The 27,583-nt window shown below is 48.6% G+C and overlaps 2 protein-coding genes across 4 annotated transcripts in view; both read left to right on the forward strand.

Moving 5' to 3' along the window:
* LOC144162144 (uncharacterized) overlaps positions 1-3,088 on the forward strand; it is a 50,462-nt gene extending 47,374 nt beyond the window's left edge. For all 3 annotated transcript variants that reach the window (XM_077692631.1, XM_077692632.1, XM_077692633.1), the window contains one exon: positions 1,272-3,088. In XM_077692631.1, coding sequence (XP_077548757.1) covers positions 1,272-3,048 — 1,777 coding nt within the window. In that variant the 3' untranslated portion in view covers positions 3,049-3,088. The remainder of the gene's footprint in view (positions 1-1,271) is intronic.
* Positions 3,089-10,396: 7,308 nt separating this feature from the next.
* LOC144161816 (uncharacterized) lies at positions 10,397-27,583 on the forward strand. Its single transcript, XM_077692413.1, has 4 exons — positions 10,397-10,514; positions 20,731-21,033; positions 21,688-21,875; positions 23,258-27,583. The coding sequence occupies exons 1-4, from the start codon at positions 10,397-10,399 to the stop codon at positions 23,405-23,407; spliced, it is 759 nt and encodes a 252-aa protein (XP_077548539.1). The 3' UTR covers positions 23,408-27,583.

Here is a 27,583-nt window from a genome sequence, read left to right on the forward strand (position 1 = left end):
GCCCTGCGCTGCCCGGGTCCATTCTTTGCCTACGAATTCTCTTGTGTCATTTCTCCATCGAGTTAATGGCCTTCCCCTTTTCCTAGTCCCGTCTCTTGGCGTCCATTTTGTTGCCCTCGTGGTCCACCTGTTGTCAGTTCGTCGTACTACATGGCCAGCCTAAGACCATTTCTTTTTTCTCAATTTGAACTATTATATTGTCAGGAAGCTAAACACGACGCAGTTGTCTTGAAGGAAAAAAACAAGTTTGATGGAGCGAACTTGTGCTCCCCTAACAACTCAAAGAATACACAGGCGGCGAAGCAGCAGTCAACAAAGTGACGTGCGCAGGCGAGCGTCGGCGAATCGAATACCACGGCGTCTGCTCTGCGGACATTTATCGCCCGGCGCGAGTGTCTCTCGAACCGTCGAATTACATCCAGATAGATCATAGAAGATTATTCTAGGCTGGTGACGTTAGTTGAAAACACTCTCCCTATCAAAGGAGATGACGCGTGCGGCATTAAAACTAACGAATGGAACACGCGCTTCGCTTGGCCCACGGATACCCCGGATAACACAGCACGGCGCAGCCGGTCGGCAAAAATAAAACATAAATAAACAAACCCAATGCGTGGTTCGCGGCAATATCTATGAGTACAAGATATCGTCGAAACAAATTCAGGTCCATCATAATTGCCACTGTAGCAGCATGGGCGATATGCTGTTTGTGCTAATTATATGAGGTATTTTTTCCAGGTCCATGCAGGCTCTTCCTACGGTCCCTATCCAAAGGTGACCTGGTGGCTTTAGTAATGGGTGCAAAAGAATAGAAGGCTATTCCAGGCCACTTCACCCATTCTCTGATCCAGCATAGATTGTCTGCGTATGTAGCGTTGTAAGCGAATGTTTCGTATAACCCCAGAAGAGCCATGTGTTTCTGCTGCCGTATACAGGAGAAAGCACACTGAACCATTGAGTGGCTAAGTGGCTGACGTGTTGTGCCGTTGAGCCTTAGGACGCGAGTTCGATCCCGACCGTGGCGGTCGTGTTTCTAATGGAGACGGGAAACGGAAACGTTCGTGTGTCTCTAATTAGGCGCACGCGAGATCACAAGGTGGCCTTGTTTGTTCCGTATAGCCGACCACCACGGCACACTGTATACCTCCGGTGCGTAAAAAAACCTTCAATATTTGATCGAAAGACACTCTTGGCGTACTGATCTATAATAATGAAGTGTTACTACTACAGCAGTCTGCCACTACGCACGCCCTCTGTCTCTTCTTGCGCAGAATGGCCCCTCAAGAAATTCGTATGCCGCCGACAACCCCGCCTTCTACCAGGACAGCCGCGGGCCGTTCCAGCTCCAAATGCCCCAAGAGGGTCTTTGTGAAATTTCCGGGCGAGCAACTTCCCGATCGAGCTCGGGACTGTCGGAAGTTGTGGCTGCCGGAAAACGTCAGCAAGGAGGAAACCTTCTGGGAGTGCGAGGACGAAGGCTCGGTCGAGTGCGGCGGACGCTCCCGGATCGCTATCAGTAAAGGCCCAGCTTTCCTTTCAAGGGTCGTTGACACTTCTCTCACTACTTCCCGCGCTACCACCACCACAACCACCCGCACCATCTCCTCCACGTCACCCAGTACCACGACAAGAGCTCCGTCGACGTCCAAAACGAGCAAGAAGTCCGAAAGTACGACCCTTCCCACAACTCTGCGTGACTGCGATGACAGCGCCCCTGCTACCACGGGGGGTAAGAAGACGCAAAGGCTGGCCACAACTACCAATGTTCTTAATTCAACTGGAGGCTGGCACCTAAAGGTTCACATACCGTTCTACACCTTCCGGGGTACTCAAGAGAATGCAACGCACCGGGCAGAAGCTACGCCAGAAAAGGTCACACGCGGTCACTTCACCACGACAGCGGTGGCGACGAAATCGAGCCCAAAATCAACGACAGCGAGCAGCAGGCGTTCAACCCTCACAACTACGCATACTATCAAGTCCTCTATCACCAAGTCTAGGCCTCCAACGAAAGCGACTTCGTCGCAATCATCAAAGTCGACGACACGCCGGAGGCCCACCACCACGACTCCGGTCCCCGGTACCCTCGTGACTTCGGGCTCTTCGACGTCGGGTGCGAGCGTCTGCAAGGGCGCAGGTTGCCAGAAGGCGACGCCACCCGTCGTAGAGAGCACCAACCCTCGCACACATCACCACAGGAGCACACACTACCACTTGCACGACGACTACGACTTCGTGTGGGCGCGTGCTCCGAGTCCCATCCCTGAAAGGCCCTCGCTCGTCCTTCAATACCGGGTCGGAGGCAGTACCGTTTTTCCGTACCCCTATCGCGAATACGAGGCCACCGCTGCCGTCAACGATCGCTACCCGATTTTCATTGTCACGAACACGAGCGCGGAGCGCTGGTCGCACGTGCACAACTCCAACGAAAGGGCCTTCTTCGATCGCAAGGATAGCGCGAGTTCTGTGCGGGCGAGCACGGCTAGGACGACGTACGCCAGATACATCTTCGGGATAAAGGACGCGCGAGAGTTGGAACAACAGCGCCTGGCGTATAAGAGTTACTACCGGAACGTGGCTAGTCGAGACGTACAGCGGCGGGGGGAGGAGCGGGCTGTGAGACCCCGAAAGAGCGACCACGTCTCCGCTCGCAAGAGGCATCGACCCAATAGGGTGCTCGAGCGCGCCCAACATGCGCAGTACTCGGGCGATGCGCAGGTCCCTCCAGTAAAAATCGACTTGCTCAAGTCCAAGATTAGCCTCAACGCCATGGTCAACAAAGTGAAGAACTCCGGGAAATGCCGTCCAGAAGGGTGCGCAGAAAACAGAAGGGAGGCCTTCACGCCAGGAGGTATCGCCATCCGTACGGCTCCGGCGAAAGGCGACGAATACGAGTATTACTACGTGTACTACGAGCTGCCGGGCAGCGAAGACCCCCCTCATGACGAACCGCCTAACCTCGTGCACGGTGAAGGAACCCGCAGGAAAGCCAGAGCGAATCTGCAGTATGGAACGGCGAGAACGTGGAAAAAAAGGGCCCGAAAGTAGACGTGCCGGCCATGATTTATGGGGTTAATTAAATGCTAAATTGAGAACAATGATTGTGTTGTGAGTTCATATTTAGTGTTTACGGGTGCCGTCCGGGAAAGAGAAATGTGTTCCAATTCTCCCGGAGAAACAGAATCGTAACGCAGAGAGGTCTACAAGCTTGTAGGTACGCCAGGCAAGCAAAACTGGGGGGCGTCTTGCGCTTTGCCCCTCCCCCCCCCCCCTCGCATTCCAAGCCGACCGCATTTAATTGTAGTGACAACAGAGAAACTGTAGTGAATCCGGGGGGGGACTAGCCCAGTAAGTCCACAGGTAACGCGACATAATCCACTCCCCTCTCTCCTGACCATGCTACAAAACATCCGCTCCCCCATTCCAAACCCAACCCCAACCCCTATTCTTTCTGTGAATCCACCTCTGTTTACCGTATTTACTCGCATAATGGTCGCGCCACAGAAAACGCAAGCAAGTTGTGGGTCGAAATTTTTACCATAGGTCTCATGAACATAAAAAAAGATAAACGAAAACATAATAAAAACTCCACACACCGCCGCCAGTCGCTTCGCAAAGTGATGCAAAATGCAGTGTGGTCGTGAATTACGGAACGTGCCGGAAAGAGTTTGCTGCGAGGTGAAAACAGTTCGACCAATAAGTGGCTGCCACTGTCGCAGTGAGGGACATCAAAAGAGATATGGCGGCCGACGTCGCAACCTGAGGGCGTTTTTTTTTTCTTTGTCTTGTGAGTACAATATGCGCATTTAGTGAGCGTTTCTTACTCATTAATATTGAACGCACGCTTGCCGATATCGCTAATATCGGCGAGACAGCTGCGATAACGTAGCCATGTCCTGTTTGAAAAGGAACGCACGACCATCATTAGGTAGAGTTGGCACAAATACGACATATTGCTGCGGTTAGTTCAGGGTCCGTTCATTGCGCGGGAAATAAAAAAAATCGAACTTTGGCAGCAAGGTGTGCGATCATTACCAGGGGCGGATCCAGGATTTTTCTGAGAGGGGGGTCAGCTCCTATCAGTGATGATGATGATGATAATGAGCAGGAGGAGGAGGAGGAGGAGGAGGAGCCTTATTTATTCACTGAAATTTCGGGAAAGCAAAAACACAAGGAATACAACAAGTCATCAATTCACCTTTTTCTGCGACCTGAGTGGTCATCTTCTTGGAGGTTTAAATTCAAAAATTAAGGGAGGGGTCAGGACATCCGGACCCCCCCTCTGGATCCGCCAATGATCATTACGCGAGTGCGATCATTATGTGAGTAAATACGGTAGTAACAAAAAATGGGTAAAGTATCTCCACGAGAGCAACCAACTCCAAAACATGAACATATAGATTTTCCCCCGAAAATGTTTTTTTTTTTTCGTACGGATAGAAAAGAGAAGTGGATTGATAGGGATTGGATGTTTGGAGGGGGTGGGAGGGGTAGCTAATTCGGGCGGGGAGTTGTGGGGAAGATGCAAAGGCTCTGGAAGAAATCCGGCGGCAGAAACCAGCCGAGGCCCAATTGAAGGGGTTACACAGTCGTGCCACAGCGATTGGGCGCATGGATGTGCGGTTGTGCATCGCGGCGATAGCCGCTTAGAAATCACGAAAAATAGCCGCTGCCACAGGGCGAGAAAAAAAAAACAGAAGTCGAAACCGAGAGCGAAACTGGCTAAAATACTACAGCGGGTGAAAAAGAACAAAAAAATCCCGAATTTGTTACATCTTTTCATAGGCATGTACGTGCATTTAAAAAACCTTGCAGATTGTCCCGTGAGCGATAACTTTCACATCCGTCAATGGCGTAAACGTTGCCGCGAGCAGCGCAGTGATTACCCGACGAGGGTAATCAGGCCAAGACGAAACGGGACAGTCGATCTTCAGCGTTTATTGGCCCCTTCCCTTCGGCTGCAAAACTTTTCCCACGCTCTCTATTAGCCGCTATTTTGAATGAATATTTATCCGAGTATCCTGCTTCTTCTGTGATTTATACTGATGCATCTCAAAATGGCGAGAAAGATGGAATGGTATTTTTTCACAATCTCCAGACTGGAGTTATTCGCTACGAAACCCGGATTACACACCATTTTCATGGCAGAATTTCTTAGCAATAGCTCTCGCTCTATGCAAAGTGCCGCAGCATGTATCAGAAATCATCATGTTATCCGATTCGATGGCAGTTATATCGGCATTAAGTTCCTCTTCCGACTCTCTCTTGTATCGCATTTTTTGTTCCAAGGCACGTGAAGGAGGTACGCTTGTCTTGGGTCCCTGGCCATACGGACATCAGGGGCAACGAGCTAGCGGACCATTTGGCTAATCTCGCTGTCACAGCTCCCGTTCAATTCGGAATACCTAATCTGGCCCTTTTTGCATCTTCAAGATTAAGACGATATTGGCATTTAGACGCTACTCATTCAGACTCACTTTTATAATTTGAAGAGTATCAACATTTCAAGTTCGGGTGGAATGTTCATTTTTGTGGTTCTCGGCAATGCGAAGTGACTTTCACCGGGCTGCGCTGCAATATTCCAAGGCTTAATTTCTATCTGTTCAGATCAGGAATGCCACCTACGGAACTATGTGTGCGGTGCCAGGTCCCTGAAACAATCGAACATTTTTTTCTCATTTCTCAACAGCTAGACAACTGCTTTTGACTTTTTTGATTCCAGTTATATTATCTATTGGCGCATCAAATTTGGGGTTTGCAAAAAGGGATATATATAATTGCATTCAAAATTTTCTTTCTGCTTCAGGTCGTTTGAATTGCTGAATGGTGCTAATTAATGGGTAATTCGGGTTTTATTCATAACTAAGTTTCCTTTTACAGCCTCTTTCCGGAAATAATTTAGTATTTTGAGGTTTCCAACAACCGATTTAGCCGTTGCCAATCCCCCCTTGTGGCTACGTGCGAAAACCTTTGAGGACATCATCATCGTCGTCATCATCATCATCACCACCATCGGCGCCACTCAAGAGCGACGCTAAGCCGAGCACGGTCATTCAATAGCGCCAGCGTTCCAAACTCGAGCGCGTGCATACCCAGCTCGCCGTGCGTGCGAACGTGTCACTTCGTTGTCGGCGCCGTTGTCATCATCCTTAGTACAGTCCGCAATATCCTCTGCGCCCGCCAATGGCTCACTCGCACAGTTTGAAATGCACCGGCACAAAAGCTGCACTGGCCTGGTTGATTCCCGAGCACCTGCTAGCTGCACTTTGTGGGCTCTAATGTGACCGTCTTGTGTAAGTACCCTTCTCCGATTTTCCAAGTTTCAAAATCTAACAGGTATTTCGTTTACTCGGCCACTCGGCAACGGTAACGGTGCAACCGCAGCCGACTCGCAGCTTGCAGCTTGAACGCGCACACACTTAGCAACGTCTGGGAACTTTCTTTGCGCGTTGTCGGCCTCTAACCACCCGGAACCTCTCGCGTATATTTCTTCGATAATGTCGCAGACTCCACTGCGAACAAGTCGCTCATGAACACTCTGAAAAATTGAGGGGGTAGAACGATGATATCCGGGCACCAGTAGCGGGCATTTCCCTTGTTCTGAGGTCGCGTTGAGACACGAAATCGAGTGGCTCTTGACGCCTCTCGGAGGACCTCGTGGCGCGGCATGTAGTAGGCATGATCTGGACAAGACATATGCGTCACAACTTTTTCTGTGTAGCATTCTCTTTTTGCCTCGCCGCCTTGTCGGACACCCAAATCGCTTCTTCGTTTTCTTCTGATGCGGCCGGCGAAAAGCAAAAACGCCCGTGTGTACGAGATTTCGGCGCACGATAAAGATCCCCAGGTGGTCAAAATTAATCCGGAGCCCTCCACTACGGCGCGCCTCATCGCCTGCGTTGCGTCGGCGCGTTAAACACCACAATCAATCAATCATCAACTCTTCTTCGTTTTCGGAAAGTCGTCGAGGTAACTTCTGAGGTCTCGAAAAAAATTACCAGTGGCTTACCTCTGCTATGCCATGATAATGATATACGTACGTGAGCTAAGGTTCAGCTGGTTATTCTTAGCTTTCCTGATTGTCTAGGATTAGCTGATTACCATGCTTACTGCTGCTAAAACGATTTCCAATCCAATCCAGTCCAATAAAGTCGCGGCGGCGGCGGCTCTAGTGCGCCAGCTGTGCGCCGTGAGACGTCACTGCCCCTCGCGCATGCGCAGCACGGCTCTCCAGGAGCCACGCGAAACTGCTCAACCTCGGCCAGTGTAGCTCACGCTACAAAACAGCCTTGTGGTCGTCGACCATGGAGACTAGTGTGGACTTGCATGGGAGTTCTACTCCATGGCGCCCATCTTCAAGCAAGATCGGATTGTTGAACTTGCTGAATATTGCATGCGAGTTCGGAGAGTTCATGAGGCCAAGTGTGTGCACCTCCCGAAACTGCTGAAAAGAGCAAGAGAAGTCTTCAGTCTCGTGCGTGCGTGGAACACAGATGAGGCTGCCGCCTTTGTATCTGTTGCTTTCTTTCAAGAACAACGGTCCCTGTAAGGTCCCTTCCAGGCTTGTATTCCCGGCGAATAAAGCAGGGTTATTTTCTTCCCAGTCTATAGTTCACTTGATTTCGCCAAGTACAACGGTTGGCTAAGGCTTGACGTTGAGCTTGTTGGGTACACATTATCCATACTAAAAGACAGCGCAAAGACGAGAACGGAAGGAGGGACCAACTAAAACGCTCTAGTTTATCACTTCTTTTGTCCTGGTCTTTGCGCTGTCTTTTAGTGTGAACAACAGTTGGCCGCAACACAGGCCAACTGCACCACGACTAATATAAAATTCCAGTAATTGATTCTAAATTCTAATATTCCAGTAGTCACTATTAACATTGGCGGTTACAATTTTCCCTGACATACCTCGAATAGGAGTTGATTCATTTCGTCCCCCCCCTAGTCATCTGAAGGGGGCGCCAAATTTGCCCCATACCTTGCCGATGTAACACATGAAAGTAAAAATTTCTGCTCAGAAATATTTTGTGTTGCAATTCCATTGTATTGAAATAAAAATTTTATAACTATCCCTCTTTGCACTGCATTCGGACCGCTAGGCCTTCAGTGGGAAGAGGTCTGGAGTTGCTGTGCGGGGGGGAGGACGGGGAGGGAGGGCGCAGCGGTAGGACTTTGCCCCCTCTAATCGAGAACTCTGCGCACGCCTATGGGCGCGAGATAGCATCTGCGGCCACTGCGTGCTCGGCTCAAACGAACGCCTGCCCCCCGTGTGTGCCGGCGTCACATTGCGGACATAGCTTTGCATGTGGAATGCAGTAACTTGAACAAATAACGATGGACACCTGGGTCACGCTCAAACCATATTCAGTGCTGCCCGCTCCGCGAATTTCTAAAAGCCCTGAGGTGCCTGCCAAAAAAAAAAAAAAAACGAAAAAATCGGGCCCTCAAAATTGTTGTGCAGGGGAACACACATTGAATGGTTGGACCTGCCTATATTCTTAATTTGTGTGAATATTAGAATTCTGCTAGTAAACTTCCCCGCCCACACAATGCTTGCAGTTAATGTATATCATTGGAGACGAATTCTAGTGGTATATATATTGTTTGCTACAAGCACTAAATCTGCAAAGTGACTCAGCCATGACTCCTTCAAACAAAGACGCATTCTTGGCGTCCAGCTGATTGTTCAATTTCTTAGCCACTGCACCACGAACGCAAAACAAAACAATGCAGTGCCATCAGAAGTTAGGCGGCATGCATTTTAATTTTTGTCTCCATTCCTGTGCGCTGGTTTTCTTCAAGAAAGCATTATGAGTTCAACAGTATGCCTTACGAGAGCGTACACGCGTTTCCCACACAAGCACTGGCCGCAGCTGCGTGCAATTACGCGCCGCATTGCTCTCAACGCGACCAATACCTTCAGCTGCAGCGGCGGTAGTGCTTGCAGCACTCTTGCGGCATGGCGACAAGGCAAGCATACGAGAGAGGAGAGGGAGGGCGACATATCGCACTGGGACACGCAGCCTCGTTCCCTACATCTCAACTGCGCATGTCCGTGCGTTTTCCACGGCCCCTGCCAGGTGACGGCACCGGTATCATCGGCCGTGCGCTCCGCGGTTCGTATTTGAATTGTCCATGACTGTACATACAATCATGAGGTACGCACATGGAGGAAAGAATACTTTTCTTTTCTTTCCTCCATCGGTACGCAAAATAGGAGCGCGAACCGGGGAAGAGTAACAGCAGCGTTGTATGAGGGTTCTGAAAAAATTCACGCATCTCCACGAAGTGAATCATGACGAGTGGGCTCGTTCTTACCTTAAATCACCCGTGGCATTGCCCAATCGCGCATGTAATTGATAGCATCCTCGATAAACCGTACCGCTGCACACCAGGGCACACCGGTGCGCCTTTTCATCCTCGATAAACCGCACCGGTGCGCACCATCTGTCCTCGATAAACCAGGGCGCACCGTCGCGGGGCAATTTTTGGTTGCCCCATCGCGCACCGTGAGAGTCGACGGTGCGCCGGTGTGCAATCCCGAGATACATCGCGGACGACGCCGGCGAAGCGGCTTCCTCCGCCGTCTGCTGCAGCGACGGAGCATCGGTACAGTGAACTGCAGCATCGGTGCACTCGTGTGAAGGCGGAACGGGCTGTTGTTGCTGACAAGGGTGGATTGCTTTCGAATTCACCGGGGAACGAAACGGCTAGAGGTTGGAAATGAGGACGCGAACTTCGTGTACTGCAAGAAGGCTGATGGCCAGCCAGTTGGAGCTTTGCATTCGTTTAGTTCGAATGAATTACACGAACACTTACTGGAGTGCCTAGACCATGAAGACTTGCATGCTTTGCTGTAGCGGAAGGGCGGAATATAACAGGCATTCGCGTTATGGCTATCAGAACGAAGATGAGAAGCAGCTTGTAGGTAGTGGAAGCAGCGGAAGAACACGTGTTACGGATATGGCTTGTATAAATAGTGACACTGTGTCATATTACACTGCGTTGTCGCCACTTGTGAACGTTTTAATGAGTTACTTTCACACCTTAAGAGATGGCGCTGGGGTAGAACCGCTCAGTTCGTCCTCGAGCAATGCACCGTGCCGGTGCGCTCCGTCGTGGGGCACTGTGCACCGCGCCGGTTTTGGGGGCGCAACCCCGGTGCGTGTTTGTCGAGGACGCTATGAGTGACAACGCGTGTGTGCAGTATATACAATTCCAGTCCAATCCAATCCAATGCTCCTCGAGCATGCGCAACACTGTGTACTACATGGAAGCCAAGCGTCGGAAAAAGCGAGGTCCTAAGGTGCGTCGCCCCTCAAAGGCGACGAGCGCGCGCCGAGAAGGGGAAACATGTAGCGCCGAAAGACGGTATGCCGCCGACGCTAGTGAAATGCTTGTCGTCTTGAGAGGTGGCTTGCTCACCATCGCCAGGAGGCTCCTGGCGATGGTGAGCGAGTGCAACGACCTTGGGGGGATGGTGTCCAGGGGTCTGGGTCGAGTGGTGATGGGTGCGGCCGCGAAGTTTGACAGAAACTATCTGACAGCAGATCAGCAGCAAGTTCAACTAAATTTTCGACTTCGCATTCTTCGGAAGTTCTTAAAGGAGTACTGACAACAAATTTCGACGCCTAAAAAATGATATAATTGGCTTCAGTAGTTTGTACAGATGCCTCACAGAAATTTTTGCAGCGATCCGAGGCCGGAATCACATCTAAAATCGATTTTGATTGTCCCGGCCGCGAGCTTCCACAAATCGGCAGCACTAGCGAAATCGCTTTCGGCGAGACGAAACATCGGCCTGCGTGTCTGGCCGGTTCAGGGTGACGTCATATAGTAGTCGTTTTCGGAACCGGAAACGATATCCTGCGCTGCTGTTGTCGGTGGTATTCGTTTGGGCAGGAGACGCGGGCGTATACATGTGTGAGCAATGCTCGTAAACGTTGCGTGTTCGACGTCTTTGCTCTTCAGTTCGTGGCCAGCGCATGGTGTTCCCTTGCACTGGTGCCGAAAACTGCGCGGTGCCGGCCCCGCGCGGTGCGCGATGTCGACGGGCACCGCGGCGACGCGGCGGTGCGCGTCGCCCAGCTAGCCCAAGTTGTGCTATGGCAAGCTCGCGGTATGCGAAGTACTGCTCGTGGAAGCCTGTCCGAGCAAATCGACGACGACGCCAAGATGCATTATTTTCCACGCGACGACATGCAGCGCTAAACGTGGACTGAGTTGGTGAGCGGCGGCGGCCGCAAGAACTGTCGCCCAAGCCAGCGGGCTCGGGGTTGCACGGGTCACCTTGGGTGTTGGGAACTTTAGGCTTAGTATCGTGGCGACTATTTGATCGCTGGTATCTGTACAACTGCGAATGATCATCCCTTACACAACTTTTCACCACACTATCATCCCCTTTTTTTTATTAGATTGATTAGAAGAGTGGCAACAAGCTGTGGCTATCACGGTCTGCGCCTGTTCGAGCCGCAGTGATATTAAAAAACGGACGACGGCGAAGACATCGCCGGCCTAATCGCCTGGCCAAATAAAGTTGTTCTGTCTGTCGGGTGGCAGCGACTCATCCGGGTCTGACGATTCAGACGACATGTCGACTGCGCGGGCGAGTGCGGACCATGGGCAATCGTAGCAGACGATGCGGCGAACGCACGGAGGAAAGAAAAACGTCCCTGACGTCACGGGTGAGACCGTGACGTAAGGCTGGCCCGCTTGCAGGCTGGCCTTCGAACGGCCATTTTCCCGCGCGGCGACCAAATTTGAAATAGGTTGCAATAAACGTGCTATAATTAATTCTGTGTTGGCGGCTGACGGCTTTCGGTTCGATTTTCGTAATTACTGGGCCAATAGGTATTCTTTACAGCATAAAAACTGAAAGCGAGAAATTTCGTGTCAGTACTCCTTTAAGCATTCCCCGTGATTTTTGTTGATATTTATTGAGAAAAATGTGACCTGACCTTGTTTTGAGGAAGCCGTCTAGGCCATTAAATCCGAAAATGAACCTTCTGCTCTAGCAAAACGGTATGCGGTAAAAATGGTTGCGTCTTAGCTGAGCTAACCTTGGATATGGAGAGCAAAAGCTTGGCTTTACTGGTTGAGTCTTGGTTTCGCTTCCTTTGATGTAGCTGCATTGCCGACCACGGCTCAAAGCTGTTCGGTCCCGTACAACGCTCACAGGAGGAGGCCCAGCCTCGCTTTCATTCTCGGCGAACGCGGCGCAAGATGAGTCACATATCCCGAGACAACACAGCGGGCGCATGCGTGGAAGGCTGCGGGTTTGGTCGGCTGCCAATCAGCTGAGCGGATGCTCCCGCCGCGACCGGAGCGGCCGCGATGCGAGCAGAACGACCCGAAAACGGGGCTTTGTGCGCAGCGCCGACAGCGGACCCGGTGAATCACGCGATGCGCTTCGAGGGGTGTGTCGCCGGGGGTGTGTCTCCGGTCGAAAAGTTAACTTGCACATCCTCCACGAAACCGCTGGACGAAAGTAGTAAAGCTTTGCGTTAAAAAGAGAGCTAGGAAGTCGGAAAGTGGAACGCGTTAGCACGCGCTAGAACGGGTGGCAACCGGCTTCGCGAAATGGGCGTCTGTAGCGCGGGCTGTTCCCGGCCCACATGGGCAACGGAGTCCACGACACTCTCCCCAACGCCAACGAGTTCGCTCACAATCGCGCGCGAGAAACCGTCAGCCGCGGCGATCGAACAGGCCGAGCTCCCGAGGCCCCCAGAGAGTTCCGGGGGGGGGACGCGTGAAATAAATTGCCCGGACGCTCAGACGCGAAAGGGAGAAAAGGAGGAGTGCGAGTGGGAAAGGCGAAGGGCACTTGGCTTTTCCGCCGTTGTGCACACTCCCCGCGCTCTGGGACCGCCCTGCCGGCGTTGAATATCGCCGGAGAAGTGTGCGCTCTGCGCTAGCCTCTGCTCGGGCACTTCCGTGAAGCGACAAGTGTATCAATCGGCGTGTTTTATTTCGCTCTCTGCGACGGCCGCGCTTTGGATTTAACGCTTAATCCTTCGTATTCTAGCGAAGTTACGAGTGCTTCAACCGTGCCTGTGTTGGATATTTCGCGTTCTCTTACGTGAAGCGGCAACTGTTTGGATACGCAGTGTGCGGGTGTGCGCTCTACTGTATCCTCTCATCATGCTCTTACGTGAAGTGCTTCAACCGTGCCTCTGTGCGTGATTTCGCGTTCTCGGGTGTTGGCCGGCGCTGTAGATTTCGAAGTGCCTCAACCGTTCGCCAGTCGCCGCGTAGTTGGAGCGGCTGTTTCTCAAACGTAGATCTACCGTTCACCCTACATGTGATCGGCTCAACCTTTGGCCCGGAAATTGCATTTTGTGCCCCGATGTTTTTCTGTGATAGCGCAAACGACCATGTTGCTTTCGTTCTTTTTTGTTTCTTCACTAGCGTTCCGTGCTGACGAAACGGCAGTTGTAACTCGCTAAAGTTTCGGCAGGCGCAATGATAACTAGCCTGAGTCCTTCAATGATTTACTACTGCTCGGACGATTTCCTCAGTCAGACAGGATGACCCTTTGGTGTGCGCTTCCGTTGCTAAATGTGTTGTTCCAGGGTTCAAATCTCGTGTGACCCCCCACCCCCCTTTTTCTTTGTCGCTGGCGACCGCTTAGGAAAGTGTCCGGTGTGCAAATTCAGTGTACAGCTGACCAATTGCAAAGCGTGGGTGTTATTAAGCTTGTCACAGAGCCTTTGAAGTGATGACTATTGCATTCCTAATGACCAGTTTCCCAAAAGACGCTTCCAGAAGGAGCATATTTAAGCAGTTCTGCTCTCACTGTGTGATTTGCAAAACAGGTGAAAACAATGTGCTATGGTGGTGTACATTGCATGTGTTGCTGCGGACCAGCTTATTTATTTATTTATTTATTTATGACATACTGCAGGCCCCACACAGGACCCAAGCAGGAATCACTCAAATATAAACAAACCGACAACACAGGGTAAAATACAGTAACTTGTAAAAACATACTGTCTCAATTTTCAATATGTTCAATCCCATCAATGTTGCAGACAACAGATACAGGCAGATTATTCCAGTCGGATATGGTGTGTGGGAAGAAGGAAAATTTGAAGACGTTTGTCTGGCGCTGCAGCATTGAGGCATATATTGACACGGCTAAGACAGCAAAGATATTTAGATATGTCGATGATTACATGATTGTTACTAGGTCGGTGAAGCCAGAAGAAGTAAACCTTTTAGTCAAGACAGTTAAGAAAACATTTCTGGAGTGCTCTGACGGCTTGGAATTCACTCATGAATTACCAAATGATGGGTCCTTGCAGTTCCTCGATGTGTGTTTTAATTTATGTGGAACACGCGTGTGTTGGGCGTATCAGCCACGGTCAAAAAAGGCAATTTTGGATTATCGTTCAGCGCATTCGAAGATAGTGAAAAGGGGTATTGGCGTTAGCTGTCTTCGCGGTGCCCTCGAGAAGTCTTGTCAGCACCAAGTCGCCGATAGTGTTCAGCACCAAGTTGCACGTTTGAAAGATGCCGGCTTCCCTCGGGAAGTAATAGCAGCAGTGGTTGAAAGCCTATTCGCCGCGAGCTCGACATGTAGGTGGCGACAGCGTCGCGCTGCTAGTGTGGATCCGCTGAGCGGCCCGTAAGAATGCATACTGTGGGCGCGCTTCGTGCCTTTTTCTCGCCGTATGTGCGCACGACAGGTGCAAACAAGAGTGGTATGCTATAGTTCGGTTACTCAACGTTCAATGTATAGCATGGAAGTGGCAGTCAGTTTTCATTATTACGCCAAAAAACGCGACGACTCATCGGGAATCTCAGAATGGCCGTAATTGTGACAATGAACTTGTACGCTGTGGCTCGTAGCAAGCTCGATCTTTCCAGACTATGGCTTTGAGCCTTCAATAAAAGCATAAATAGAAACAAATCAGGAAGCCTCGATCTCTGAAATTCTGTTTACAACGGCAATCTCAATCGCTTTCACTGGTAGCATGACGCATTCTTGCATTTGTGGGATGCTCTGAAATGGTAACACTACTTAACTGCCCCGAAATTCCTTCTAAGAGCTTACGACATTTTTTGTGTTCAAAAAGCAACATAAAATTACTGAATTTTGATCAGCGCAGAGATATAAATGTAACCGCTCTAACGGGTCTTTTAAATGAAATTTTAGTGACTGTGAAGGAAGGTTTGATGAATAACGGTTTCGGATCACTTATTTACGGCTTTCGTCGCAAGTGAACTTCCGAATTGAATTATCAACGCACGCAGTACAATCAACATCTCATGTTTAACTAGGTTTTCGCAAAGTGACAAGCAGGCTTACAGTGTGCAAAGCTTCTGGGACCTCACAGTGAGCACAAATTTTCTGTGACGGCTGCTCTGTTGACGATTTGCGTTCCTTTTAAAATCTAACAGGTGCCTGCAACAGCGAGATGTGTTTGCATTCTTGCGTATAAGGTTGCTTACGAACCCTAAAGACGGCAATAAATGAAGTTGTGCTGTTGCAGATGTAGTAAAACATTTCCTTTTTATTTCTCGTTGCAAATCAGCGTAACGGGTTCCCGGTAACTACTTTGTTTTGTAAACTGAATATCGCCTTTGTCTTGGCATTTAATTCTTGAGGATTGTTTAAAAAATGAAATTCTGCGCATTTCATTTTTTTCGGGAAGGGTGAGGGGGGGGGGGGGGGGTCCTGCCAACGTTGCAAGAGCAGCGAGAAGAGAACGCATGTAACGCGCGCGAAAAGCCAAACTATGGTTATAAGTATTATTTACAATCGAAACTACACTAGGCGTCGTGTTCTGCAGCGGTGAAAAAGCAGCACAGGTATTTTCCAAAATGATTAACCCCCCTTTGGTCCGAGATTGTCCAGGAATTGTGGGACGCCTTTTGCAAAATTGTATTGAAAGCAAGCATTGTGGGAAAAAAAAAAAAAAAAACAGCGAGTCATGGCACACACCCCACACACATGTGGGCAACAACGTGCATTATGTATTACGAGTTTTCTCCTCTTTCTTTAAACTTAGGTCCACCTTAAGAGGTTAAGACGTGACCAAATTAGGCATTTGGTTATGCTGAGTGAGACATGTTTCTGGACAAGGTGATTCATGTCGGATTTGAAAAGGATATATATGAAAATGACACACAAAATGCCACATGACTGACGCAAACTCACAACTGCTTAATTTTACTGAAACATTCCCCCTAAATACTCTTGCGCATCCATAGAAACGTATTTAAATAATACGTAAAATTAGCAAATCGATACAGTTGAATAAATGCTTATTCCTCCTCCTGAGTATAACCAACGACTGTCCAAAAATGGTATTTATTTTAGAAAAGGTACGGGAAGGACACGATCACACAGACGCTTGCGGGTGTAAAATACGTGTCCGGTAATGTATGGGCGATAGCGCACGGGTCGTGTGCAGTGTAAATGTTTTTGTTTGTTTCTTTCTATAAGGACACAGCGCAATTTTACAAGGGTGTGGAATTTGCACGCGTATGCACAGGTCTTGTCGCTTCTTACCCGTTTCGCGTACTAAACTTTTATCCTTTAAATAATCACCACGCCACCTTCAAAAAGCACCCTTCGACGTTCTCGAAACGGCAGACGACTGCACTCAACAATAAGAAAAGTGAAATGTGTGGAAGCAATGTTTATAACACGTTTCACACTCAAGCGGTGACCACAGCGAAGATGTTTCGTGGAATTAAACCAGTGCATTAACCCGCAACGGCCGCTGATTGTTACGTTTCTAGAGGAAACGAGCACGCAAAGGTTACTATGCCATTGCTTACTGCCCAACGAGCACACATATTGGTTGTTTTGTCGTGTGCAGCACGCGTCTTGCGCCGCACGCAACGTGAAAAAGCAGACGACGCGAGAGCGCCATCCACACTAGGAGCGATTCGTCCCACCGCCGCCAGGGGCCGACTGTGTTCGCGCTCGGGGCGAATTGCGTGACGTCAAGTCAGGGGCACGGCGTCAAGGGCGAGATGAACCTCGCAAAGAAAGGAGGCCTGTAGTCGTCCCTTACGTGCACAATTTCTCCAACCGCCTTAAAAAGGTGGCGGGGAAATGTGGTGCCGACGTTGTGTTCTCCGCCCCAGAAAAACTAGCACGAATGTGCCCTGCTGTGAATGGCGAGAAGAAGGGTAACCGAAGAAGAGGCATGCTACGCTGTTTGTTGGTTGCAAGCAAGGTGTTGTATACGAAGTGCCTCTATCTGGTGGAAAATGCTATATTGGGCAGACTGGTAGGTGCATAAATGACAGGCTCTGGGAGCACCGTACAGCTGTTCAAGCGCTCGCTGCGGGGGGCCGTTTAGCTGACCATTGCCGCCGCTGCCGGTGCGTTCCACACTGTTCCAATTTACGAGAAGACAGTAACATTGTGCTGTTTTAAGGACCAAGCCAGCCGTGAATTGTTTGAAGCGTGGTGCATCATGAAAGCCGGTGAAAAGTGTGTAAGCACGGCTTCTATTAGTTCATCAAAAAAAGAAATAGATTATCTGGATGCGAACTTGCCACGTGCGTAAATGCACCACTTGACCTTGTCTTTTTTCTTTGTGCTTTGAGCATGTTCACGCATGCGCCCTTCCTGTATATCTTTTGATGTGTGTAGTAAAAATTTCAGTTGATGTCTAGCGCTAGTCCTGTGTGGTCTCTACTTTTGTCCCGTCTTTACCGCGCTACTTGACCATGTTTCCCCAGAAACGCCTGCAGGCGCTACTCACCTATGAAAAGCTGCTGAATATGCATGCGCCATTGATCAAAGCATTTGAAAGCCGTCCTGCTTCGTGTTGATTGTGCTAATTTTCCTGTTTCCACTGGCTGCTTTATCTGTATGTCACTAGCTAGGTACAGTACTACAGTCTCTAGTGCACCCACATGCATGTATTTTTGTGGCTGTGTTTCTAGGCGAGGCAAAACATTCCCACGAAATCGACATTGCAAGAAAGCCTGGGATGAGGCATCATATTTTATGTTTACTGGCTGATGTTTGTGTCTTTTAAAATGCTCATAACCAGGAAAAGTTCTTGCACACACTCATTTTAAACTTGCATACGCGCACACACTCATTTTAAACTTGCATAACCCTGCATCAGTGTTTGCTTCAGAAGAACACTTCGACTAGTTCCACCAGTCTTGTCTTGCCATTCGCAATCAGTGATGCCACAAGTTGTCTGCAGAACAATGTACAGGGCAGCCGTGCCTGTTTTCAGGACGCTTTGCGAATTTTCATGCACTAATAAAGTACTGCTGCTGCAAGTCGCATATTATTTGTATTCACAACACTGCAATTACCGATGCTGGCCAACTTGCTTTTGCACTTTAGTGTCTCTTTAGGCGTCTATAGTGTACCGTAAAACCATTAGGTCCCTCCTGGGCAGATGTACTGAACTATGCTCCTGTGCTATGTCGCTTGTGCATCCCAGTAGATTTACTTCCTCTTTCTCTCTTTTTAAGCATAGCAGCAACCTTTGAGGTGCAAAAAGTGTCGAAACATGAAAAAGTTCAGTGTAGTTTTTTGTGCTTAAAATGAGAGCTACTGTATTTACTCTCATAATGAACCCTCCCCCCACTTTTCTTGTTGAGAATTTACTTTTTTGTCACTGAATAAAAAATGCAGCGGGAATATGTCTTATTTTAAGCATGGTTGCTGATGCTGTAGGCGATCACAGTAACGTGATATCGTGCTACAGTACGCGCAGAAATGCTAAAAATGCATTCCAAGAAAAAGAAATCTCATCCGTAGCCGGAGACGTGAGCGCGAATGCCGCGGCTTACAATTTAAAAATTGCGCGTTTGCGGTGCGCCACCTGTTGAATGCAAAACAAACCTTGCGCCATAAAAACATTGCGGTGTGCGAAGTTCGAACAAAGCACCAAACGTACTCCGCACTCCTTCCCTGCTATTTGATGTTTAGGCTGGTTCTGCCGGCGTGCGAACAAAGCAGTAAACGTACTCCGCACTCCTCTGCTCTTGTTTAGGGCTCGTTCACGGCACCAGCAGCATCAGTGGCGTAGAGTTTGCTGCAATTTTACGGTTTTTTTCTAGTTCGACGGCGAAGTAGCAGTTAATTTCTTCAGCCGTTGTGACGTGCGCGGGCGCGACCAACCTTTCTAGTTAGACTGCAAAGCCAGCGTCGGTAACGTGGACGTGCTTCGTGCGGGGATGCGTACGCATGGCTGACTACTACGGCGAGGCAACCGTGCGACCGTGCGTCGTGGATCGTCGACTGGGAGCCCCCAACCCAACGAGGTACCATAGATGCTCTTCGGCAGTGTCTTTATTTATTCAGGCAAGGTCCTCGGAGGCGTTGCCATATCACCCCCCCCTACCCGACCTGGTAAAATCAAGACAGACTGATCAGTTGCAGTTGCGAAGCTACACCAGCGAGTTTTTTTTTTTTTTTTTTTTGCTACGCATTTATTACAGTAGCGGTGGCTTAAAAATCTGGTTACTACTGATCACACTTGCTTCCGTCACGCTGAACAACGCCACGGGTCAATCATCGATGCCGCCGTCTTTCACGCTCAATTTCAAAGGGAAGAACAGCTGAACTTCGTTGTATGTTCTCTTGGCCGAGGTGAAAGAACATATAGTTTAAATTACATTACATTGAGTTGGGCTGGGATTTTTTGACCACGATTTGAAGCACCCGTGCAAAAACAATCCGCATTTCACTTCATGTTCAAATTAATTTATTTTTCCTTACGTAAGATTAAACAATATCAGAATAATGTGTGATGTAATTAATTCTAATTCACAAACAAATAACGCTTCATAGTATGGTCCGAGCAAAAAGAGTCAAGCATGTGTGTCATGCTTTTAACATTTTCACAGATGAATGATTTTTAGCCAATTATCTCCTGCCCCCTTCGGTCTATAAAGGGGCACCCCTTGCTGAGGAGGAAAAAAAGACCAACTGAAAATGCTTTAAAAGAGGCTTTAAACGTGTCGTGTTATTACGTCTTCAGTGGATTTAAACGTAACCGAAATGTGGGAAGCATATAACTGTCCTATTTTGGAGAGAATTGTGTTATATGCAAGAGCATAACATGCAACTGTTCCGCTTCGATTTCGTGAGCGATTGAGCAAGTTTTTTTTTTTTTTTTTTTTGCTTGGTACCAACACAAATTTTCCTAAAACGCCATTTTTCATACATGGGAAAATTAAGTGAAAGGCGAGTGCTAAACCTGTACAATTTCTTATTCCGCGAAGTAGATCAGAACATGACTTGGAGGCACATCTTTAATACAGTATGCGCATCACCTTGGAACTTCAGCATTTCTTAGTTGTCTGATTGTGAAACTTGTCAGATGAAGTGGGTAATTGAAGTAAAAAAAACATTTGCAGGTTACAGATTGCATATCTGGTTCTCAATAATATTCTCACAACTAAAATAATTCATAATATTACCGTTTAACACGTTTGTGTTTCATAAAATTGTAATTTAAGTAAAAAAATATATTGCAGGTTAGTCATTGTATATCAAGCTTTAAATAATATTTTGAGAATTGAGATAATTTGTGATATTCTCTTTTTACAGGTTTGTGTTCCACAAGGAGTGAAGGTGTCAGCGCAGAAGCTTGAACGAAACTGCCGGAAAGCATTCTACTACTGCTAAGCATTTGTAGATGTCAAAATTAGGAAGTCACAAAAGCAACTCAGCAGAACGACCCATTCCTCAACTGGCCAGTCTCGCCGACTGCTGTCATCAAGCTGCATGAGGTGCTCAACCACGGGCTCGACTGCGCCGATGGGCTTCGCCTTCAAAACCCACATCGGACAAAAGTGCCGCATTCTTCCGCTACTTTCAAGATGATACGACCCCAGCAGCCGCACTAGCTCCTCATAAAACGAAGCTGGCAAGGCAGGAGGACGGTGAGGGCCTGCTCGCTAGCAGCGCTGTAAATCCCCCAGTCAGCACCGTCTACCACTGGTTCTGCGGGTGGCGGAGAGGGCAGTATGGCGACGAAGGAGTGAGCCCGCTCACTAAGCTGGACAGAAGAGCACCAAATCACGTTGAACATTGTAAGTAGCTATGTACCCCAGCACACTCCATATATTGCTACTTTTATGTGACCTGTGCCAACGTTTATGCAAACATGGTATCTCTCTCAGTTTAATTTTCAGCTTCAAGCAAGCTATCATGCAGTGTAGACGGAAAGCTATCGCAGAAACTCTGTTCTGCAGTGTTGAATTCTCTAATTCGGGAGAAAGGCAGCGATGAGCACATGCACAGCCACGGCGCACTTAACTAGACTTGTCTGATGCACCTGTCCTAATGAAGATGGCACAGCCTGACTGAAAGCCTGTGCTTGTAAAACTACTTTTAAATTATGGCCCAGACGTTCGTATGTCTCAGTACATACCTTCGCTCTACTATTTTTGTTCCACTTAGAAGGAATAAATGGGCGTGTGGTATTCGCCACAACAGTGCAGCTCATAATACATCTTTATACGTGGCACAGCTAACAGCAGCCTGGCGTGGGAGCAATGCGCAATTTGAATCAAATTCAATGTGAAGTGAATTTTCACTATTCACATTTGAAAATAATTCATTTGCAGTAATCTTTTGCCATTTACATTCGAATATATGTAATTCGCGGTTGGTTTCTACTATTCGTATTTGAGAATATTCGATCTGATTCACAGTCAGTTTTCACTATTCCTAACTGTTTACAGCATGTCTGGAGGGGGCATTCAGGAAGCTTGACTGGGAAAGCAAACACAGGACAACTCCCAAGAAGCCAGCACCAGCACACCCACAGGGCAAGGCCAACCGGTGGCAGCAGAGCCTGAACAGCAGCAGCTGCCTATGGATACCGAGCCACAGCTGGAGGCCCAGGGCTCAACTGGAAGCAGTCACCAACGTGAGGTGTTGAGGTGTGGCTTGTGCTCGTGCATTTATTTTAGCAAAGCCTAATAATTGTGACCCTTACTCCAGTTACTGGACACCTAGGTAGCAACTAGACACCTGAACAAGATCTGTTTCTCAGCAACACACTCCACTTTTGGCAAGAGCTACCTATTTTATAACCACGTGCATGCATTTTTTCAGCGGTCTCTTGTAGTAAAATTTATTTTTACGAAGGTACAATTGCAGGAGCTAAGTAGAAGAAGGCTACAGGATGCCAAAAAAGACACTCCAAAAATTAAGGCAATCCAACATGACTGCGTAGCATCATAGCAGAAGCAAGACGAACAAGTTTTTCCAATGCATGTAAAGGGGAGCAAGAATGAAGTAGTATTCATATGTCACAGCTAGTGTGAAATTTTGTATGCTGGCTGTCGTATGTCTTCCGAGGCCCTTTCTGACACAGGGAGGGTGCTAAGAGGAGGAGGAATAAACTTTCATTAAACAGCACTGTGCTGGTGTTAGGGGCCCCCACCAGGTGTGACAGTCTTCAGCCCAGCTTAAAAGAAGAAGTGTTAAACACACTCTGCCAGGATCCAATCTCATACCATTAGATACGTAGTCAGTTGCACAGTGCAAGTTTTTGAGATGTAAAATTTTACATTCTGGTCTTAATGTTTTTTCTGTGTGTTTCGCTGAATAGTCCTTGTATGCCACTAAGGCCCTGTGAATAAAAAGGTGCCTTGCGAAAGCGCTAGGTCAGGGGCTCTCAAGTAAGGCTTTGAGGAACCCTGGGATTTTGAAGAGGCGTTGCTTGGGTTCTGTGAGACTAAAGTGACTATGGTGTTGTGCTGCTGAGCCCAAGGACATGGGTTCGATACCGGCTGCGGTAGCAATTTTCCTGATAGAAGTGAAAAGCGAAAGAGTCTGTGTGTCGAGATTTCGGCGCACGTTAACTCTTCCTAGCTGTTCCTAGGTGACCAAAATTAAACCCCAGCTGTCTCCACTACAGCGCGCCTCATAAGCAAGGTGTAGTTTCGGTACTTTAAACCTTGCAGTCAATCAATCAATCAGTCATTATTATGTAACTGAACATGGCACTAAACAAAGCTTTTTCTTGTGTTTTATTTTAGTTCAATGAATGCATTAATGTTTGTGAAACTAATCTGTAAATACCTGCGTAGTATTCTCTGGTCCAAAGTGGTTATCTAAGCTTGGCAGGGGAAGGTGAGTTCTGTGAACATTTTTCTGCCCTAATGGGTTTCCCGGTAGGCCCATAGTTGAATACCTACGGAACACCCTTATTACTTCAGCAGTGCAAAGAAGACAATAGTAAAGATAGGAGATGCAACAAATTTTGAGTAAATCTGTGGTATATCCTGAACAAATTTTTCGTAGGACACTGCGGAGCTGCAAAAGATCTACGAGGAGTGGTGGCGCCAGCCTTCCCTAGCTGCTGGCAACCCATATTATGCCACTGCCCTTCAGCAGCTGCTGCGGCAGATGCACAAGATCAGAAAGGAGCCCCAGGAAGGAGCCTGCCCATGAAGGCAGGCTTCACCAGCGCCCGGAGGTGCGGCTGTACCGTCAAGGTCCAGCCCACAAGCATTGCCAGGCGTCGCTCTGGGGTCAACCGGGGACCAGGTAGAGTGCCTGCTGGCCAAGAGCTCGGCTAGCAAGAAGGTCAAGCGGTCCTCACGCCCTGAACCTCAGCGTCAGAGATGGGGTGCCGCACGCCAAAGCTCTCGGACTACAGAAGGGACAGAAGGCACCTAATAGGGTGCCCCTTGTGTGGGCCTCTTCATTTAGGGTTATGTTTTCTCCGGAGGTGTGTGAATGGCACTACAAGTCGTAAATGAATAGTGAAAACTCACGGGAAATCAACTCCAATATTTTTAAATGCACATGTCTCGGCATTAAAGGCCAACTGCACTCAAATTTTTTTTTGTCCAAATAAGCAGTCTAAGCTCTTAAAATCACCTTGGCGAAATCCTGAGCTTCGCAAGCACACTGCACACTAGGTACCATCGTTCAAACTAGCTCCATGCAGACGACGTTTGCACCTGGTGGAGAGTTGCCGAAACAAGTTCCGAGCTGCCTGTGACGGAGGTTGGGGAACCTGTCCCGTGAAGCTCGCATTTCTCCGGCGACTTGCAGGGCGCTCCGCCAGGTGCAAGGATGTGCTCGCCCGGGGTTTCTCTGCTACACCAGCGCGCTGTACCGCCGTCGCCATCACATGTTTAAACTAACCGCATAGGCAGGCGTATCCGCCATTTTTTTTTTTTTTCAATGTAAAAAAAAAGAAAAGAAAGAAAGATGAGAAGCCTACAAACTATTCACGCGCTTGCGAATGTCTTGGTGTTAGCAAACCTCTTTTTACTTAAAAATAAAATGTTTACTCAAAGATAAAAATAGCGCGAAATGAGCACATGCCTTACATTTGTCATTCCTATTGCATTTACCACAAAAAAAAAAAGATATTTTATAACTTTTTGGACGCTTGCATCCCGCGTCTAATATGGGCCATATTTGGGCTGGCCCAACGCCACCTCTATCCTTTAGACCTTTTCAAAAGTTTGACGACCTAAATAGAGTTGTTGTACACGCGGCTATAAACGCTTGTGTGACTTTTGCCTCACTTGCTAAGTGAGCCAAAATCAGCCTTTCTCTAAGTAACAAATACATCAGCACAAATATCAGCCGTCGTCTTCGTCAAGTGCGAAAACTAACGAAACTTCTCCTCTCCTAAATAATAGACTAGATTTTTAAAAGTTCAATTCCCAAGTGAAGTATTTACTTTGAGTGTTAGATTTAGTTTATTTGAAAGTAAAATTTTTTCAGCAGCACCTGTCTCTGGTTAAAGTAGAAAACAGTGGCAGATAGGAAATGTTTTCGTGCTTTAGTGCATCATTTAGCTGTGGAAGCTGGCTTATCGTTTTAGATCCGTTTTATAATTCGTTTCCTGATGGGCAGCAAGGCAAAAAATACTGGGTTGATATTCACGAAGCTGTTTGCACATAATGTATGGTAAAAATAGTGATCGATCGCAGCCCGCGTGCGGTTTGTTCCCTTCAAAGAGAGAGACGTGATAGCTGAAGCGTCGGCTATAACAAAAGCTCCTTTTCGAAATCGTACGGGCAAGTAGCGTTGTAAATCAGGGTCCGCTTTTTTAGTAAACTATGCTGTTGGGCTAGTTGGTTCATTGCTTAAGGAAAATCGAGCGCTACAAACGAGGACAGAAAAAACGAAGAACGACGAGACAGATGCGCTACTAACAACTGATTTATTCCAAGGAAAGACAGCGATATAAGTAGCTTGTCTACAAACGCACAAACATACACAAAGGATAATAGATCTGAAAAAGATACTATAAAAACAAAATAGCCACAGCTGAAGACAATAATCACACCTTTTATCGCATGTTGTCTAGGATCCGGTACTCCTTCGAAAACAGGGATAGCGATGCTTCACTGATACAGCCTGCACTGTTTTTTTTTTTGGATAAAATACGCTTCGCGCAGTTCTTGCGCCACGGTGTCACGACTCTTTCCAATAATGATTGTCTCTGTCAGTCTCGGAAGGCATCCTTTGCCACACTCGCGGTAGTGATGAGGCAAATGCGACCCGGTGCCATTCTTCATGGAAAGATCATGTTCCCTGAGGCGGTCATTTACGCATCGGCTGGTTTGTCTGATGTACACCTTACCGCAGAAGCAGTCATCGAAGTATCTCGGGAACACCTTGGGTATCTGCTAAAATAATTCCAATGCGTTGTTTTAAATTGCTTCCATTGTAATATTTGCAGTCGTGACTGAAATAGATGCTCCCATAGCGGTACCGAAAACTTGCCTGTAGAATTCGCTTTTGTGCGAGAAGCAAGCGTTAGACAGGCAAAACCGTAGCAAGGTGCAGAGCTCAGTGACATCGAACGGCGTGCGATACACTAATGTCATGTCCTTGTGGAGGAACTGCCTGGAAGTGGAGCCCTTGCTTGTGTCTTCAGAAAACGTGGTGTGCAGATCGCGCATGTGCAAGCAAGCAAGCTCAAGGGTGACTTGCTTAACATAAAGGATCCTCCCTCGGCAACGTTTCCCTGGTGTGGTCTACAAAATCCCATGCGCCGACTGCGAATTGGTATACATTGGTGAAAGCGGAAATTTTTGCCGGCGTCTTAAACAGCACAAAAATGACGTCACCAAGGGCCACACCGTGACGAATGCACTTGCAGAGCATGCCGAGAAGATGGGCCACAAGATAGAGTGGGACCACGCGCGCATCATAGCCACGGAGTGGAGTGGATAAACTTTATTAAGACGAGCTTCAGGTGCCCACCAGGTGGGGGGCCTCCTGTAGTCCGGGAAGCCCTGGTCCGCGCTGGCTGCCCTAGCCCTCTCCGCCAGGATACGCTGGACTGAGAGGTCGGAGCTGGCCAGCTGGTCCGCCCACTGCTCGTACGTTGGGTGAGAATTTGGGGTAAGAGATGGGGTTTTCTGACACTCCCATACCATGTGGTACAGGGTGCCTGGTTGGTGACAGAAATTACACGTCGAGTAGTAGAGGGTGGGGTACATGGCATGGAGGAAAGGCAGTCGCCTGTGCTCTGGATAAATGGGGATGTGGTGGCGGGAAGTGTCGTCGTTCGTGGCGGTAATGGGCGAGGATGTCCGCGTATGAATTCAGAGTAGCGGGCTTGGGAGAGCGAAGGGGCTGTGTGACTTCGCCTTCTTGAGAAACGGCTCGGTGTGTATGAACGCGGGCAGCGGCGTGTGCCGCCTCGTTCCCCTTGAAGGACTCATGTCCGGGGGTCCAGATGATGTGCATTTCCGGGAGCTGGTGCACACTTTGCAGAATTTTTAAGGCCGTGGGTGTTATTCGACCTAGCAGGAAGTTGCGGCAGGCGGATTATAGTGAAGTAGTCGTTTCCAGTGGTGGCGGCTAGAGCGATGGCAAGTCCTTCTGCTGCCTCAATAGATGTCGTGTGTACTGTAGCGGCCGTCAGTTCTGCACTGTTGGCTCCGGTGACACTCACGGCATGTTCCGGTTGTTGGTGGTATGGAGAGGCATCCGTGTAACGAGTACAGGGAGAGTTGGGGAAGCGTTTTCTAAGGGCTCGTATCCGGGCTTCTCGGCGTGCCTTGTTATAGATGGGGTGCATATTTCTGGGAATGGGTGCGATTGTGATGTACTGTCGGATGGTTAGAGGGATGCGTTGCCTCTGTTCGCATTTTGGGGAAGGCCTGTAGCCGAGCCAGGTAAGTGTAGCCCTGCCGGTTGGCGTGAGCTTAAGTCGCGTGAATTGGGAGATGCGATGAGCTTCTTCCAGTTCCTCCCATGTATTATGGATGCCGAGCTGTAGAAGTTTTCTTGTTGCTATTTTTGGAGGCAGTCCAAGGGCGGCCTCGTAGGCCTGGCGTATGGCGATGTTTAGCTTTTCTTTCTCTGCGGGTTTCAGGGCCAAATACGGTGGCGTAACCTGGCTAATAAGGAGGGCGTGAATGATGCGCAGGCTGTCAGCTTCTTGTAGCCCAAGTCGCTGATGGGAGATCCTGCGGATGAGGTGAATGAGCTGGTCAAGAGTCCGTTGCAAGGGAAGGATAGTCTGAGCGCCTGAGCCATCTTTTGGTATGGTGAGGCCTAATATGCGTAGGAGTGGGACATTGGGGATGCGTTGCTCATTAATGGTAAGTTCTGGATCTGGTATGGGATCTGGACGCTTCTTATATG

The sequence above is a fragment of the Haemaphysalis longicornis genome, unplaced genomic scaffold, assembly GCF_048455015.1.
Source record: "Haemaphysalis longicornis isolate Haplotype H1 unplaced genomic scaffold, Haemaphysalis longicornis Haplotype H1 scaffold_12, whole genome shotgun sequence".
Taxonomy (NCBI): domain Eukaryota; kingdom Metazoa; phylum Arthropoda; class Arachnida; order Ixodida; family Ixodidae; genus Haemaphysalis; species Haemaphysalis longicornis.